The sequence below is a fragment of the Beta vulgaris genome, chromosome 8 (genome assembly GCF_026745355.1).
Source record: "Beta vulgaris subsp. vulgaris cultivar EL10 chromosome 8, EL10.2, whole genome shotgun sequence".
Classification (NCBI taxonomy): domain Eukaryota; kingdom Viridiplantae; phylum Streptophyta; class Magnoliopsida; order Caryophyllales; family Amaranthaceae; genus Beta; species Beta vulgaris.
The window spans coordinates 52,397,504-52,416,212 of NC_079209.1; the positions used below are offsets into that span (position 1 = coordinate 52,397,504).

The 18,709-nt window shown below is 34.3% G+C and overlaps 1 protein-coding gene across 1 annotated transcript; it reads right to left on the minus strand.

Annotated features, from left to right (window-relative positions):
• Positions 1 to 367: 367 nt before the first annotated feature.
• LOC104901749 (gamma-glutamyl peptidase 5) lies at positions 368 to 6,626 on the minus strand. The gene is made up of 3 exons (XM_010689353.4): positions 5,422 to 6,626; positions 3,535 to 3,879; positions 368 to 602 (listed from the first exon to the last, which is right to left on the minus strand). Exons 1-3 carry the CDS (start codon positions 5,752 to 5,754, stop codon positions 474 to 476), a joined length of 807 nt encoding a protein of 268 aa, XP_010687655.2. The 5' UTR covers positions 5,755 to 6,626; the 3' UTR covers positions 368 to 473.
• Positions 6,627 to 18,709: the final 12,083 nt, after the last annotated feature.

The window sequence follows — 18,709 nt, forward strand, 5'->3', positions numbered from 1 at the left end:
ATTGAAGTTGATTAGCTGCCAGAAGTTATTCGTGAAAACTTGAAATGTAATATTTATGTTGGGGCCATTCAAGTAAATTTCAAGGAGGATGCCATTACTTTCCTCTTGACTTATTTGACATAGATATATGTGACATGGTGTAAACCCTTAGGGCATGTTCTCCTCGGCATAAAACAGTTGAGCTGAACTGATCTGAACTGAACTGAAATGAATAGTGATATGTGAGAGTAAAATTATTGTCAAGAGCTGAACTGAACTGAACCGAACTGATCTGAACTGAACTGGTCTAAACTGAACTGATCTGAACTGAACTGGACTGAATTGAACTGAACTGAATTGAATTGAATTGAATTGAATTGAACTGAAATGAACTGAAAATAAGTTGGAGAGAACCCCTTATTATAAATACAGTCACATGATTTCAATTGAGGATGACCCATTATTATTATTTATACACACAATAAACTTTTATATTAGACTGAAAAGTTGATCATTAACTCCATGTGAATTCCCTTGAGAAAATTTCTGCAAAGCTTCTCCCAGTAATATCTGTCAGGCTCGATGTTCTCTATTTTGGACCTCGTTGTTTCAGCAAAATCTTCCTATATAATTAAGATAAATTTTGAAATAGTAAGGAATACACATTCACGATAAATTGCAATATTTTTAGTTAGAATAAATGGTATATGATTTTTAAAAGGACTAAGATAGAATGCTTCAAGGTATATTACATTAATTATATCTTATGTCTATAGTACGTACATACATACATGAATACATACATTAAACATACAAACATAATATATACGGTTATTTCACCAAATACCCTTGACAAAAAAATTTATTCACTAAATATTCCACTTTTCGAATTCACCAGATACACATGACCTTTTAAAAAATTCACCAGATCCCCTTAATGACTAACAATGATTAACTTCGTTAGTCATTAACCCTAAAAACCCTAATTAACCCTAAAAAATCCTAATTAAACCTAATTAACCCTAAGTAAATCCTAACTCTCTCTCCCTAACCCAACCCCCTAATGCTAGACCACCATCTGCAGCCCCACCCCCGCATCAGCCACACAGGCCCCCTCCCCTTCCCCAACAGCCCCCACGTAGGTCCCCCTCCCCAGCATACCCCACACAGGTCCTCTCTCACTCTTGCCGGCGTAGTAGATCCGAAATCAGTCGCCGACACCATTATTATCGAAGAAATCGAGCCATTTCGCAAGACCGACTGAGGGAGGGGGAACGACTGCTTTGTAAGCGAAGGACTAGCTTATGCGAGGGAGGAGGCGCGATTGTGGGGGATTCGACAGGGAGAGATTCGAGTTGTGGATGATTCGACGGGGGGCTGTGTGGTTGTGGGGGATTCGACAGGGAGGGACTAGCTGATGCGAGGGGGAATGTGGGCTAGGGGGTAGTAGGAAGGGGGAGGCGGCAGGCTGGGTGTGGTGGGAGGAGGGGGACGAGTGATGCGCTAGCTAGAGTGAGGGAATTATATATATGAGACATAACTTTATAATTTCTTTTAAGGTTTATATGAGCAGGGTTCTATTTGCACATATTATAAGTCAACTTTACATACTTTTTAAATTAAATAAACTTAATTCATTTATAACGTGCATTATTTTAATAGAATATATATCGTTTTTACATAAAGTTAAAATCATTTTTCTTTTTCACAAAGTCTCATATAAGAACGTATTACCATAATTATCTATGGTAAGACGTGGGTAACTTGTTGTTATAAATGGGTCATTTATGGTACAAATAATGCTTTTAAGACATGGAGTGACCCATTATCTAAAAATGATCCTTTTAACGCATAGAATGACCATTTTAACTTACAAAGTAACACTTTTAGGAAATAAAGCGAGGTGAACTTGCATTAATTTTATGGTAAGACAATCTTTTTAGTTTCCAAGCAAAGATACTTTTAGTCAGTTAATTAGAAAAATAAAAGCATGCACTTTAATTTAAGCTCAAAACATATGCATTCATTTATAAAAGTTGTACATGTATCTTTTTTATCCTTCTTATTCTAAAAAAAACTTTTATTTTAGAAAATCGTGAAGACTCAAAAAATAAATATCTTTTGAGGAATGAGACAGTTGAAAGCCAGTAGCCAAAAAACAAGTAAACATACATATATGTTTCTTCACCAATCCGGATAATCACATGTAAAATAATCGGTTTTTTTACCAAATGTCCCTGAGTTTTCATGAAATTCACCGGGTACCCCCGCACTTTTGAAAATATACGGGGTACTCCTTAGTTTCAACATAATACACCCTGATACCCTTAATGACTAACGACGTTAACTGCCGTTAGTCATTAACCCTTTTTTTTTGTTTTCAACCCCAATTAACCACTAACTTAACCCTAAACCTAATCCTAACTCTAAACCCTAACTCTAATCCTAACTCTAAACCCTAACCCTAATCCTAACTCTAAACCCTAACCCTAAACGCCCTCCCCACCACCCCATCCACCCACCACCCTCCCCACCACCCCAGTAGATCCCCCTCCCCAACCACCGGCCCCCCCTCCCCACCACCCCAGTAGACCCCCCCTCCCCCAACCACCGACCGCCCCCTCCCCACCCCCACAACCCCTTCCCTAACCCCCTCGCAGCCGCCCACCCCACCAATCCCCCACTGGAATTTCACTCCATCCCCCCACCCCCGACGAGTCTCACTCCCCTCCCCCCACCCCCGTTCAGTTTCGATCCCCTCCCCGCACCCCCGCCGAGTTTCAATTTTCCTGGGATTGACAGAGGAGCGAAAATTCGTCGGAGGTGAGGGGATCCAGTACGCGGCTGCAATGAGTGAAGGAGCGAAAATTGACGAAGGTGGGGGGAGGGGATCGAAACTCGACGAGGGTGGGGGGAGGGGAGTAAAACTCATTGAAGGTGAGGGGATCGAAATTCCAATGGGGGGATCGGTGGGGTTGGCGGCTGCGAGGGTGTTAGGGAAGGGGCTACGGGGGGTGGGGAGGAGGGCGGCCGGTGGTTGGGAAGGGGGGAGTCTGTTGAGGTGGTGGGCAGGGTGGGGTTGGGGATGGGGGGTTTGCTGGGGTGGTGGGGAGGGTTGTGGGGAGGGTGGTTAGGGTTTAGGGTTAGGATTTAGAGTTAGGATTAGGGTTAGGGTTAGGTTAGTGATTAATTAGGGCTGAAAACAACAAAAAAGGGTTAATGACTAACAACAGTTAAAGCCGTTAGTCATTAAGGGTATCCGGGTGTATTATGTTGAAACTGAGGGGTATCTCGTGTATTTTCAAACGTGCGGGGGTACCCAGTGAATTTCATGAAAACTCGGGGGGATTTGGTGAAAAAACTGTAAAATAATTATATATGATTTTCTGAATTTTTACCATATTATAAGAGACAACAAAAATTATTTTCAACAAATTCATGGATAGTGGAGAATATATTCTAACTGGATTTATTAGGGACCAATATTACATGTATCAATTGACAAACAATGTATAAAAAAAAATCTTTGACAAACTAATATTGGCAAGATGTTACCTCAATAGAGCCATTGGCGACTAGTCGGTCAATGAGATGACATAGAATGTCTTTTGTATATTCAGGATGGCCTTGAGTGCCCAAAATGTGGTTGCCAATGGTGAACATTTCTACCCTTGTCTTATCAGAAGATGCTACCACCTCAGCATCAAACGGCAACTCCCATACTTCATCTTGATGGCACTCAATTATTGTTAAGGAACGTGGAATCTCATCATCTGAACCCTTTGAAAAGTCAAGTTGTTTGGGCAAAAATTCCTTGTGATCTATTCTTATTTCTCTTACGCCTATATCCCATCCTGTGGGAGATCTTCCCACTTTTCCTCCCAATGCCCTGCACAATAGCTATTATAGTTCCGAAGTTAAAAGGCAAAATATAGTAAGATAGCCATCAAATTATATAAAAAACTTATAGACTTGGTCCACACTAAATTAGTGGGGACCTAACGCTAATTCATGCGATTTATGAAAAAAGAGATTACTATATAAAAAAATAAAATATTAAGATGAATAGATATAAATTATGAAGTTTGACTATGAAAAAAAAGTTACTATGTCACAAAGTGAAAACTCCATCATGATAAAATGTGAGAAAGAGTTACTATATTAAAAAAAACAGTCATTATAGTAGATAGTAACTGTATAATGTAACTTAAAATTTGGATAAGTTACTATATGGAAAAAAGGTGTCACTATGTTAAATAAGTGGTTTTAGTCAATATTATTGTGGACCAAGTCCACGCAAGACTAACTCTCAAAATATTTATTTTTTTGAACTCTAGTTGTCCAAAATAATACGTGATATTTTCTTTTATGATATGGATGTAAGAAATTCCAGAAAAAAGATAATAATAGTATTTCAACATACTTTATAAAACAACAATCTCAATTAATGATAACAACTTGATAGAGTATTTGTTAATTAGATTATTGAACTTTTTTTGGAGGCCCTTTTCAAAAATCCAGCGCTAAGATGGATTTACTTTGTGCTGCCCTCGCACAAGGCCACTCACCTAGAAGTCGTTATTATGAGAAGTATTTTAAACATATCATATTATAATAAGTTAAAGTAGATTTTTTTTCAGATTCCACAACATATGCTTGTGAGTAATTTATATGTGATAAAAAGAAAATTCTTATCTAAAGGGGACAAAAATCAACATTTTCCATTAATATATAGATAGATTTCTTTATTATTTTACAGTGTAATAAAATAAAGTATATATTCCATCACATTTTATTCACTAAATGACAAGAATAAAATATACATGCCAATATCTTGCATATAAGGTAAATCAATATCCCTCTTGTATGGTGATAGACATCATAACAAAAGTGTACAAGAACTAACAATCTGATAACTAAATTAAAACTAGGTGGTCACACTATTGACCTACATGTATGATTTGACACCAGAATCAGAATCATATTATATATACATCACAAATACATTATTATATATTCATCATATATCAAACAAAGAGCATATTCGTTTCATATAATAATACAAATTTATGTACGCCTTGTTTGGTTAGTAGTTATTAATGATGATAAGGGTATATTATAAGTATGTAAAATGAATTATATCGATATCCATGGTAATACTAATATATTATCCTCGAAAACATCTATTTTCTTCCTTAATTAAATATTCATTACAATCTATTACAAAGAAAGACTACATGTGCTGAGATGAAGCTTCATTACGATAGGTATGGCCGTATGGACATGAGACTTTCTTACAAAATTACACTAAAATCCATTATTGTTACGACTGTTTATTACCACCTACTACACTGAAAGAGCAGTTCGAGTAATAGGTGCATGATCATAAACAAGTAGTACTAACTATTTTGGTATATATAGGGAAATAAGGGTGTTTATTACCTGATGACCGAAGCAGATACCAAGAACTTTCTTTTGCATGGCATCAAGATTTTGCAAAAGAAGGCAAAGCTCAATGATCCAATAATCATTCCCATAAGCATCATAGGGGCTCCCACTAATTACAAACCCATCATAGCTCTCAAGCTCATTCATGTCTGGGAATTCTCCCTCCACAACTCTATACAAATCCCATATCTCTCCTTCTTCGCCGAATGCCGCGACAAAAACATTGAAGTATCCTCCATATACTTTCTTCACGTAGTCTGAGTCATGTGCTGCTAGCAAAAGGGCGTACCTTGGCCTTGTGATCATCATATTGTTCTCTATTTCCATGTTCTATGAAATATTTGAAGGTAAGTGTGCAGCTACTGATACTCTGATAGTACTGAAGTTTGGAAGTAAAAGGTAGGGTTGGAGAGGAACTTGAAGGAAGAGATGAAGAAGAATATAAGTGACCTTTTTTTTTCCTTATTTGAGGGTAAGGGAATGTAAGTTTGTGGTGCCATGATAAGGAGGTCTGAAGATCCTCTTAATAGCATAAGTCTTTATGCCATGAAAACCCCACTTCATCACAAAGTTTTCCCCCCTTTGCACAAAAAGAACAAAGTTTTCCCCACCAAATTAAACTTAATTAACTTCCGTTACATTTTTTGTGTACCACTTATTAAAAATTAGAAATTACATAGTATATGTTTTGAACCCTAACTTCAAGTTCAGATACTAAAGTTTTAACCACTAGATCAAGTTGTATTTAGTGTTATCATTTTAAAGTATAATATTAATAAATGAAACATTTTCTTACCCAAAGACATAGCTCGAGCCTAATAACTAGTTTTTTTTATAAGGTCTTATTATCACTTTGGCCAATCACTTTATAATTCAATTTCAAAAGTACTTTCTAATCTATATAAATATATTAAAAGACCTTCCTATCAAAAGAATGCCACGTGACACTCTTCTGAAACTTTTAATATACATGTTTGTAATCTCAATAAAAAAATATTAACAATATGTAGTTACTAAAATTCGAACACACGACCTTTGAAATGTATGTGAGAGTTTAACCACTAATCCATTACAATTTCAATGCTTAATATTTCAAAGTAAAACATAATAATATCTTATATCTATATGTAATTACAAAAACATGTGGAAGAGCTTTTTGATCTTTAACCTTTTTTATTAAGTAATAAGATTCTCTTACCCAAATTCCATCGAAATTGTTATTTTTATCTCCAATTCCTTAGAAGTTCTTTTGAACATTTATCATGTCATAACGTCCATTTTCCAATTTTGCACTGCACAAAATATTACGAAAAGCTAATATAATCGATTATGAAATTTATAATAATAATATATTTGATAATTGTACGGACCCGAGAGATCGCCCGAGCCACAATATTACTAGTGAACCAATAAAAAATATGGCACACACAAGTAGTACACAAAATGTAAACAGATTATTAGAGCTCCAAATATACTACCATGCCAGGACATATTCCTTTACCTTTGTTGAAACCATACCATAGCTAGTAGTTTAGATTAGCCTTATATTCATTCGATCATAATCATAATCTAATACATATGGTTGTTGGCTGCCGTTTTCTTTGTTCAATGTCTATTATTTTTAGAACCAAAAACTAAAATGCAGAAATCATAAAAATTAATTTCTAGTTTTTTAGTTATAAGTTCTGAAAAACATATTTGTTAGATTACGATAAACTCCGTGAATGGAGATCATTCTATTGAACAATATATAGGGGTTACAAAGCCTTAGTCCTAATTATGTTAGGAAACCTAAGTAGAGAATGATTACAAATTCAGATATAATATCTAAATATACTTCCTCCGTTTCACAATATATGCACCATTTCTCATGGGGACACAAACCAAAGGTGAGGAGAGAGAATGTTATATTTGCAATTTAAACCCATGTGATTATATTGTAAAGGATAGTGATTAATTGTTTAGATATTGCACATGGGGTAATGGTGGGGTCCTGCTTTCTCACATTCACGTGAAATGTGAAGGGAAAAGAGAGAAAAATTTTGTTTCCCTCCAAAATTTTGTGAAACCTGCCAAAATTTAATCCCAACATAATGGTGCCAAATTTTCAAATTTCATTGATTTCAAAAGTTTTAAAATTTACAGTAGCTCAAACTTAACTATAAAAGCATATCAACTTTACATTTGGAACTTTAGAAGCAACCAAAGTCAATTTCTTCACACAGCACACACAATACAAAGTTCACAGTAATAACACACTCCACATACTCCATTATGGTTGATGTAGAGGGAGAAAGTTGGGCTCCACAGGTTGAAGATGATGATGGTCACTTTGATGTAGAGGAGTTGTTGTCATTAGAGTCTCTCTCTTACCTCTATGAAGAAGAAGAACCTTCAACTGTTAGGTATTACACACTTGAGGAAGAAAACACAATGCAACCAAATGAGGAAGAAGAAGAATCAAGCAACGAGTCTAATAATGAAGGCAACGCTAATGCAAATGATGTTATAGAACTGAACAAAAGGCCCATGTTATCAAACAAACAAAGGCAGAAATTGGTAACCTTTTCGCTACGTCAAGCAACAAATCTCAAGGTACCCAGAGGTTTGTTCAACAAAACTGCTGCTGAATATGGAGTGAATAGGTCCACAATTTACGGAATATGGAAAGATGCAAAGAGGCAAATGACATCCAGTGGAATCATCAATGTGAAACACAAAAAAAGGGCAAATCTGGGAGGAAGTTTATTGATGTCAACCTGGACACACTTAGAGCAATTCCAAAAAAGCATAAAACCACACTGAAATCTTTTGCAGAGGCTTTGAAAGTTAGTCCTTCCACCATTTATAGGTGGGTAAAAAGGGGAATATTAAGGCCACACACAAATTCAATCAAACCAAAGCTCACTGAAGCAGACAAAGTAAAGAGATTAACTTGGGTGTTATCTCTCAGTATTCCAAAAATAGTGACTGATCTATCTAAGTTTCAAAATCTGAGCAACATGATTCATATAGACGAGAAATGGTTCTATATGAGCCAGGTTACTCAGAGATACTACCTGTTGGCTGATGAGGAAGATCTGTATAGATCATGTCAGAGTAAAAAATGGATTAACAAAGTAATGTTCATGGAGGGATAGGAAGACCATTGTTTTCCATTGGTGTATATGTGGGATGGAAAAATAGGCATATATGCATTCACTGAAGATGTTGCGGCACAAAGGACAAGTGTAAACAGAGACAGAGGGACTATGGAAACCAAGGCTATACAAAGCATCACTAAGAAAGCCATCAGACAAAAGATTATCACTGAACTCATCCCAGCCATCAAAGCCAAATGGCCTACTTTTGCAACAAAAACAATTTGGATCCAACAAGACAATGCAAGGCCACATATTGCAATTGATGATGCACAATTTTTAGAGGCTGCAAACAGTGTTGGTTTGATATGCATTTAATTTGTCAGCCACGCAGTCACCTGATCTTAACTTACTGGATTTTGGATTCTTTAGAGCCATTCAATCACTTCAATACAAGGCATTCCTTACAAATGTGGATGAACTTGTGAAATCAGTGAAGGAAGCTTATGATGCTTATGACCCAAGGATGATCAATTACACATGGGTTCAATTACAATTGGTTATGTTAGAGATTTTAAAGTGCAAAGAGGCAACGACTACAAAAATCCCCACATTGGGAAACAAAGCTAGATAGACAAGGTGAGTTGCCTTACACAATAGAAATACCAGATGAGGTTGTGACAGGAGCAGTGGAACATCTTTTGGAAGGTAAAGTTGTAGTATAACATCCAGCAACTTAAAATGGAGGATTTTTTGGAGAGTAGATGGATAAGGGTTAGTAAGTTTTTGTAAAGTGCAAAATTACGTAGGCAAGTTTTTGTAAAGATAATAGAAATGGAACATCCAAAAGGTTAGTAAGTTTTTGTAAAGTTAAATGTTAAAAACATATTGTAAGGATGTTTCGTAAAGTGGATTGAAAAGAAAAACCACATGTTACCAAGTTTTTGTAGAGTCAATTGAAATGAAAAAAACAGAATGTTAGCAACTTTTTTGTAATTATTTAAAGTGCATGAAGAAACATGATGTTTGCAAGTTTTTTTGTAATTATGTAAACTGCATGAAAAAACATGAAGCAAATAAAAACTAGATGGCTTTTGAAAAGGCTCAGATTCAGCATATGTCATCATTTGACTAATCCTCTCAAGTAATCAATTTTTCAGCATACATACAACCACAAACCTTTACTCATGCTGCACAGGAGTGAGTACATGTAGAGGAGGTCAACATTAGATGATGAGAACAATCATGAACATCCAAAGAAGTTGGTTAAATGGTATAAGACCTCCTAGATTCGTCACTGAGGCTAACATAAGATTACTAGCCTCTCATCTTCCCAATTTATCATCATTAATACCAACCAATGGATCGTCAACAATTACGGATACACACCATGCTTACCTACAACTCTAAATGGCCAACCAAGGTAACTATGAGTCAAAGGTAAGGGTTATACTACCAACGAACTGACTTTCATCATTGAGGATTATACAATACCACATGTCCATCCCATTAACATACACAACAAACCAAATCAGTTAATAAACACCCACCACATTTCATCAATTCCAATAAACAATTATTTCAATGGCCAGCCAACTAAGATAAGCAATTAGTAACAATCACTGAACCAAGCACCACATTTAGCCAGCAAATGCAACAAATGAGGAGGCAATGCAACAAAGTAAACATAAGGGTAAGAAACTCATCTGGATTCCAGCAACACAACTGGAGTAAGTTGCAGCACAAAAAATCAACCAAGAGGGTCATGAGGGGATTGAGTTTCATCAGAATCAAAGCCTTCATCTTGGCTTGTATTCTTATTATGGGAATCACTCAATAAGTTTCTTGTATGAAGAATACGACCACGAATACAAGAAGTTGAAACACCAATTTTTTCAAGAGGAGTATCAGGAATGCATGGATTCTGATTATGAGAATCACCCAATAAGTATCTTGTATGAAGAATATGACCACGAATACGAGAAGTTGAAGCACCAATTTTTTCAGGAGGAGTATCAGGAACCTCTAAAGGTTGTGCAATATTATAAGCATTTGGGGTTACATGTATACAATCCTCTTCTTCATCAGAGGATTTAGTGGTATGTGAGGAAGATAATGCATGGTATGCATCCAATTTTGTAACAAGTCCATTGTAACTAACATCATCAAGGTCATCTTCTTCATAGTTATCAGAGTAACAAGGCAAGTCAAGACTCGCAAAATGCTCTTCATCACTTTCACATGTATAATCCTTCTTTTGTTTCTTCTTCATCCTTGCAACCCACTCTTCATCACTCTCAGATGTACAATCCGACATGTGTACCTGAAATCCCAAAATCACGGCTCCAAATTACATACACAAAATCAGAAAGCAATAGTACAACCAGGGTCAAAAGACCAAAATAAAGCAGCCAAATGTTGCTATTCCATCTTGAAAAGTTGCTAGCTAAGACTTTTTTGGCTAAAGAAAAAAATGAATTTGCCTTGGCTTTTGTCACTTCTATTAGTGACTAGATTTAGACATACCATATTCCGTTCCATGCCACTACAAGGAAAAAAGGCAAACTATAGCATTTTCACCTTTACGTTAAGGTGAGGAACATGAAACCATGCATATATATTCAACAATGATATTTCTATGTCAAAATATAAGTCAAAAGGCAAAACCATGATACTGAACACATCACAAAGTAAAGTATGTATACCAAGTAAAGTATATATATACAAGATCATCAACCATGGCACGAGATTTGACAAAATCCCATCACAAAATCAGCAACAAACACCAAATTATGAAAAAACCTGGTTCAAAATTTTGACAACAATAGAGCACAAAATTTTGACAAAAACAGGGCTCCAAATTATGACAAAATCAGGAGCTTTAAGGCCATTCGAAATTGAAGATAGCAACTAGGGCTCAAAATTTAAAAAAAAAAAAATTTCAAGCTCGAATATTGCCCACAATATTGTACCCACAATATTAGACAAAAAAATAGGGCTCGAAATTGAAAGAAAATAAATAGGGCCCGAAATTGAAACAAAAAAAAAAGCACATGAATTTACACGTATTTTTCCCACAACATTCAGATCTGAACTCACACAAACAAATTCCGAAAATCGTAGATATAAAGCTTGAAAAAAAGTACCTCAACATAACAAAAATCGTAGGAATAGGAGAAACTCGAAATTACTGCCCAGATTTGCTGTAAAAGAGGGCAAAATAAAATTTTCTAAAACTGCAGCTATGAAGTTCCAACAGAAAAATGGTGAGATGAGAGAGATTATTAGGGTTCCTTTCAAAGAACAATGGTACAACAGGATAAAGAAAAGTGAGAGAAGCGGATGACGTTTAGAACTTTCTAGACCAAAGGCAAAATTTGGAGGGAGTGATTAATTAAATGAAAGCATCAATTATAAGCGAGTGGGTGGAAAATTAATTGGGGTAGTTGAGTTTCTTAAGTAGGGGCATAAAGGTCTTTTCAAACAAAAAAAATTTACCAAATATGGAAATGATGCATGTATTGTGAAACATCCAAATAAGGAAAATGGTGCATGTATTGTGAAACGGAGGAAGTATATCCTAATAATATGAAGAAAATATATCCTAAATATATTATCTATCACACCCCTGCAGAGGTAGCATGAAGATGATGGATGCTAAGACTGGATCGAAATTCTAAAAATAGCTGACGAGGCAGGCCTTTGGTGAAAATGTCGGCAAACTGATACTGGGATGGAACATGTAGCACCCGAACATTCCCATACGCAACCTTTTCTTTTACAAAATGAATATCCATCTCAATATGTTTGGTTCGTTGGTGCTAAAATGGTTGCTGGAGAGGTAAATAGCACTGATATTATCACAATAGACAAGAGTTGTCTATCGAAGGGGGCAATGTAACTCAAGTAATAAGTTATGTAACAAACATGATTCAACTACAACATCTGCACTAGATCTGGAAAGAGTAGGCTAACGCTTAGAGGACCACGAAATAAGATTGTCGCCTAAAAAGCAACAATAGCCAAATGTGGAACGACCAGTATTAGGACACTCACCCTAATCATCATTAGTGTAAGTGATCAAGCGCAGAGAGGAAGAAGGATGTAAATGTAATCCGAGATTAATAATACCCTGGAATGTAGCGAATTATGCACTTTAAAGCCTTATAATGAGACCCCGGTGTCATGCATAAATAAACAAACCTGTGGTACCACATAAGCTATGTCACGGAGAGTGAATGTGAAATACTAAAGAGCAGCCGCCGCGCAAGACTGCGATACAATGTAGGATCATGAAACATATCACCAGCATATGCACTAAGTTTGGATTGATTGTCTGTCCACAAGAGTGGCATTAGGCTTGCAGCTAGCCATACTAGCACACTCAAGAATTTCTTGAGCATATTTTTGTTGGGAGAGGAGCATGTAGGATGGTTTTCGGGAGACATCAATACCCAGAAAGTAAGTCAATGGTCCCAAATTAGACATCATGGACTCAGTGCGTAGCTACGTGATGATGTGCTCTCATAACCTATCACAAGAAGTTACCAATATACATGTAATAATAAATAGGCATGTTGGAGCCATGGTGAAAGTGAAAAGAGAGTGATCACTATGAGTAATGATGAAACCCATCTGTAATAAGTAAGTGGAAAAGCGATGATACCACAAACGAGGCGCCTGTTTAAGGCCATAAAGAGGCTTGCGTAAGCAACAAACTTATGAGGTGTGCGTTTATCAACACAACCCGAAGGCTGATCCATATAGATTGTCTCTCAAAGATCGCCACGAAGAAATGTGTTTTAAACATCAAGCTGATGAATTGACCAGTTAAGAGCCATAACCAAACTCAAGATAGTGCGAATAGTTTGTGGTTTGACAACAGAACTGAAAGTCTCATCAGAATCCACCCCAATTTCCTGTGACCTGCCATCATAAACAAGACGAGCCTTGTGCCCGCCATGCGTGCGATGATATTTTTAGGCCTAATACTAAGTAGTAAACAAACTGAAAATGCAAGTTAGTATTTAAGTTTACTTCCATTTTGTGAATAAGATTCTTTCATGTTCTTTTTATGTTGTTATTCATTTTTGTGATTTTGAATAGTTCAAGTCTTATATGCGCATGTTCTTTTATAATCAGTATGATGTTCTTTACTAAATATCGTCATGTTCTTTTTTTTGGTTTTATTCATTTTTGTAATTTATAATAGTTTTTGATATGGATTTCAGTAATTTCTCTATGATCCCAAAATTGTAACCGAAAAGTATAAGACAATTTCAGTTTTTTTTCCTTGTCTAACTTCTAAATTCTGATTTCACAAATTGTATTTAAAAATTTTTATCATTTAAATTTTTCTCCTTTTCTAAATGTTCACACTTTGAGTTTCAATTATATTTGAAATAAATTTAAATTTTCATACACAATCTGATTTTGAATGAAATGGTCATTTTAATTTTTCTCCTTTTCTAAATTTTAACACTTTGAGTTTCAATTATATGTAAAATGAAATTTTAAGTTTTTCATACACAATTTGATTTCGCATGAAATGGTCATTTTTTATTTTTCTCCTTTTCTAAATTTGAACACTTTGAGTTTCAATTATAGGTGAAACGAAATTTTAAATTTTCATATACAATCTGATTTCGCAAGTTAATGTAAATTTTTTTTTCTGAAAATGGATTTTTGCAAAAGTTGTTCGCAAAAAGGTTTGATATTGTTTTGTTTTTCAAAATTTATTTCTGAACATGGATATTTTGCAAAAGTTTTGGGCAAAAATTTATATTGGAATTTTTAAAAAAGAACTAATATTAACTTTTTCATCAGTGTCATAAATGAATCAAATTTCATACACACCTTTTTTCAGATTTTATATGAAAATGAATCAAATTTAAGTCTAATTATATAAAAACCCTTTTCAACTAATTCCTATTATCTCCATTTTTTCAACTACATAACAGTCGACTAATATGAAATAACTTTGAAGATCAAAAGAATTATGTATCTGTTTGAAAGTTCGCAAATAATCGATGGACGAATGTGTGATATCACTGTCAAAATCTTATGTTTTTCTCAGATTTGTGTTTATAGGTAGTTTTTGTGAGTATGTAATTGTGAATGGTTATTGAAAACAATGATTTGTAAGTGAATTTTGTGAATGTTTTTGTATGTATTGACGTCCTAATATACTTCCTCCGTTTCTTTTTACTCGCTACACTTTCCATTATGGGAAGTTTCACATTACTTGCTACACTTCTTTTTTGGGCAATAACCTCTCTCTATCTCTCTCCTCCCACATGGGTCCCTTTTCTTTTTACTCTCTACCTCTCTCTTCTCCAAAATTGCCTAGGAGTCCGTGAAATGAGAAGTGTAGCGAGTAAAAAGAAACGGAGGAAGTATTAGTTTTAGTTTGTAATTTAATTTTTTGTTTTTGTAAAGTTTCCTGATCATTTGCGTGATTTTTACAACGTGATTTTCTCAATTATATGAGTGATTTATAAAGTTTCCTCATATAAGTGATTTCTGAGTGATTGTTGAAATTAATTTCCAGTGGCTTTGTTTGACCCCCATTTTGGTATTGAGATTCCTTTTGTAATTTAGAAAGGGAAGGGGGCAAAAATAGTCAGTTCAAAATAGGACACTATTGCTCTCCCCTTCCCTTGTATAATAGATATATATATATATATATATATATATAATATATATATTATATATATATATTATATATATATATAATAATATATATATATAATAATATATATATATAATATATATATATATATATATATATATATATATATATTATAAGTTGTGATTTTGTAAATTTGTTAGTGTTGTGACTCCATTTACGACTTGTAACTTTATAAATTGTAATATTTTTAAGATTTAGTTTAGATAATGTTTTACCCATGGATGCAGAAAACCATGCATATATTAGGGAGAAATAATTTACATAGATTAAAAAAAAGTGATAATAACTAAAGACCCATATAGGATCTAGTTAGCACCCTTGGACCCGCTAGACCCGACGGATCAAGTCTGAAAATTAAATTCTAGATCCAACGGGTTTGGGGCGGGTCTGGGTCTGTAAAAATGACCCAACCTATTGTCATCTCTAACACTAAGTGTACATCTATCACTTTCCGATTAAGAGCATCAAAATTCCTATATACTCCCTCAATTTTTTTTTATATCTTTTTCACTAGGAATCTTGACGCTATTCATACTTAGAGAGAATCTTCTCCATTTTTTCAATTTATTATAAATGATATAATCATGTGGGGTATTGTTTGATTCGTCTCAATTAGTACATTATTAGTATTCAATGTTTATAATTTTTACTAATATACAATGAAAGATATCTAAGTTCAAAGAGGTGCATCAAGAGACATGTATACAAAAGTGAGAATGAAAAAAAATAATAGAAGGAGTACATATAAAAGTTTACATTTCAAAATTCAATGACACTAAAAATCTTAAATGATTCTCTATATCTTCTGTGTCTATTCTTATATATTATCCCAAATAAAATCTTACTGGATTATATTTTATTTTATTGAAAATATGAAATTCTCAATTCATACGTCATTCTCTTATCTCCATTATATAAAGGAATGGGGGAGCTATGGTGTCTCCATTTGAATATACTATCTTACCCCCTTCTCTTTCTAAATTACAAGACCAATTTCAACCAAAACGAGACTTCAAAAAAACTGCCGGAAATACAATTATAACAATCAATCACAAGACAACTGAAATCAATAGAATTGCATAATTCACGTTATTCAAATAACTGAAATGAGGAAACTTTACAAAAACAAGAAAATTCAATTATAAACTATAACTCATTAGCAATTACATAATCCGTTCCCAAGAACCATTTACAATTACATACTAAAAATAATTACCAATACACTACAACTTCAGTATAAATTACAAACTAAGAAAAATATACTATTTCGACGAGAAGATTCACATTTGTCCATTGGCGAAATGCGAACTTCAAAAAAAAGGTCCATACTTTTTTTTTCATCTTGCAAGTTATTTCAAATTAGTTGAAAAAAAATAACTCTTATATTCGAATTACATGTACTTCCTCCTTTTTTTTTTCACTTGCAACACTTTTTTTTTTCATCAACTCCAATGCAAATTTTGGGTAGGAGAGAGGTAGAGAGGGAAAAAGAGAGGCCCCCATGTGATTGGAGAGAGATAGAGAGAAAGGGAAAGGAAAAGTAGAAAATGTTGCAAGTAATTAATTATTTCCCTTTTAGAAAAGTCTTGCAAGTAAAAAAAACGGAGGAAGTATGATTTAAGTCTCTATTGTATGGTATAAATTTTGAAATAATTATTTCAAAAAAATCATTACATGTTTGTAACAAAAAAAAAGGCATTATAAAATATAAATCAATTTTGAATACAATAGCAAATGACACAAAAATCAAACTAAAACTGAAATTACACTAATTTGCCAAAACAAATATTGAAATTAGAAATCGATGGAAAAACGATTGATTTAAAACCCAAAAAAAGGAGTAGAAAAAGTATGAATAATTAAAAATCCAGAAAAAAGAGTAAAAGAAATCTTGAAAAAAACAAAGGGAAAGAAAAAGGAAAAGTGGATGATTCAAGAACTTCAGCCACAAATTTCTTTTTTTTTTTTAAAAAAAAAGCCATCTTCAAAAATAAAAGTTCAAATAAAATGTAACCGGATCTTTGTGAAATTTAGTTGACAATTACATTTTCGGGACGAAATTAGGAACATAAAACGTAAAGAATTACCTTCAAATTTGAGGTCCCTTACTTAATTCTTCAGCCACATAAACTCCAATTTTAACCCCATTTCCACTAATGTTTTGAACATTACCACCCGATCGAAATGCAAACCTAAAAAAGATCCACAAAAACAGAGACCAAAATTACCCTAAAAATTAACGGAGTATTAATGGGGTTAATTTTGACACCATCATTGGCTTATTAATGTGGTATTTGCCGTGAAATATGAAATCTCAATCTTTTTTACTGAGATATGAAAGATAGTGAGGATAAGTAGATGAGTCGTTCTAACAAACAACTTTGTGGTTTTGGCTACAATTTTTTTGGAATATTAACAAACAACTAACGTTAATCATACTTCGTTATCTATAAGTGAGATAACAATATTACATAAAATCATGAAAACAAATTATATTTATCTTGGCTTCTCTAGACATGAATTTGGCATGAACCTCAATCAATATCAATCTTGATTAACAGTATTGATGTCCTATTTACATGGTTTTTCAATATTGAGTAACAATTATGCTAAAAATATCGTCGCACGCATCGCATGCATAAGAAACTGGTAGTATATGTTAGAAAAGTCCTTAATATAATACTCGACTTGAAATAATCCAATAAAATTCTGCTATATGTCGCATCAAAAATAATAGCAAATCTGGAAACGAAACTGTTCAAAATATGTGATTCTTTCCGAAGCTACCCCATGGCCAACAAAGAATCCATTCCTTAACGTCAAAAGATCCTTATCATGTGATTCTTATAAACATGTGTTTCTTTCGAACGAATCTAAACCACAGCTAAAACTAGCACGATTCGTGCCACATATATTTGGGCGATAGCCTTCGGATCTTCTAATATTTTTTATATGAGAAATATTCATCCAAAGTATTTTCATTGGCTTTAGATCCTAATCATCCTACAATATTTAGTTTGTTTTCCTTCTTATATATTTCTATTCCCAAATTAATGTATGTCCTATTTTTTTATTCCCAAATTTTCACCATATATTCCCCGCAAATTAAAAAAATCGTCATATATTTTTATTGGTTCAGATTTTCACCATATACGCTTGAATTTTGTATCACGTTCACCAAATTAGTTTTTTCTAATAGATGTTAACTCGTCGTTTGCATTATCTACAACTTTGACATTATTAACCTAATTAACCCCTCCATCCACCCTAACACCCTAACCCTATTGCTCTAATCAACATAACACCCTAACCCTAACCACCACCACCTCCCCTTACTCCACCCACCCCGACAAGCAGGTCACAACCCCTTTTCCGCAGCAGCCCGCAACCCTCCCCTTAACGAGCAGGATGCAACCACATTTTTGTGGTAGCCCCCACCCTTCCTCCACCTAGAGGGGATCATGGGTCGGAGCAGAGCGGATTTTCGCCAAAAAAAGTGGCTTGTGTCAGG

Coding starts and splice junctions, on each gene's coding strand:
- LOC104901749 (XM_010689353.4), bottom strand. CDS start 5,754: ATGGAAATAGAGAACAATATGATGATCACAAGGCCAAGGTACGCCCTT. Junction 3,880..5,421: donor GTATCTGCTTCGGTCATCAG/GTAATAAACACC, acceptor GAACTATAATAG/CTATTGTGCAGGGCATTGGG. Junction 603..3,534: donor TCGCCAATGGCTCTATTGAG/GTAACATCTTGC, acceptor TTAATTATATAG/GAAGATTTTGCTGAAACAAC.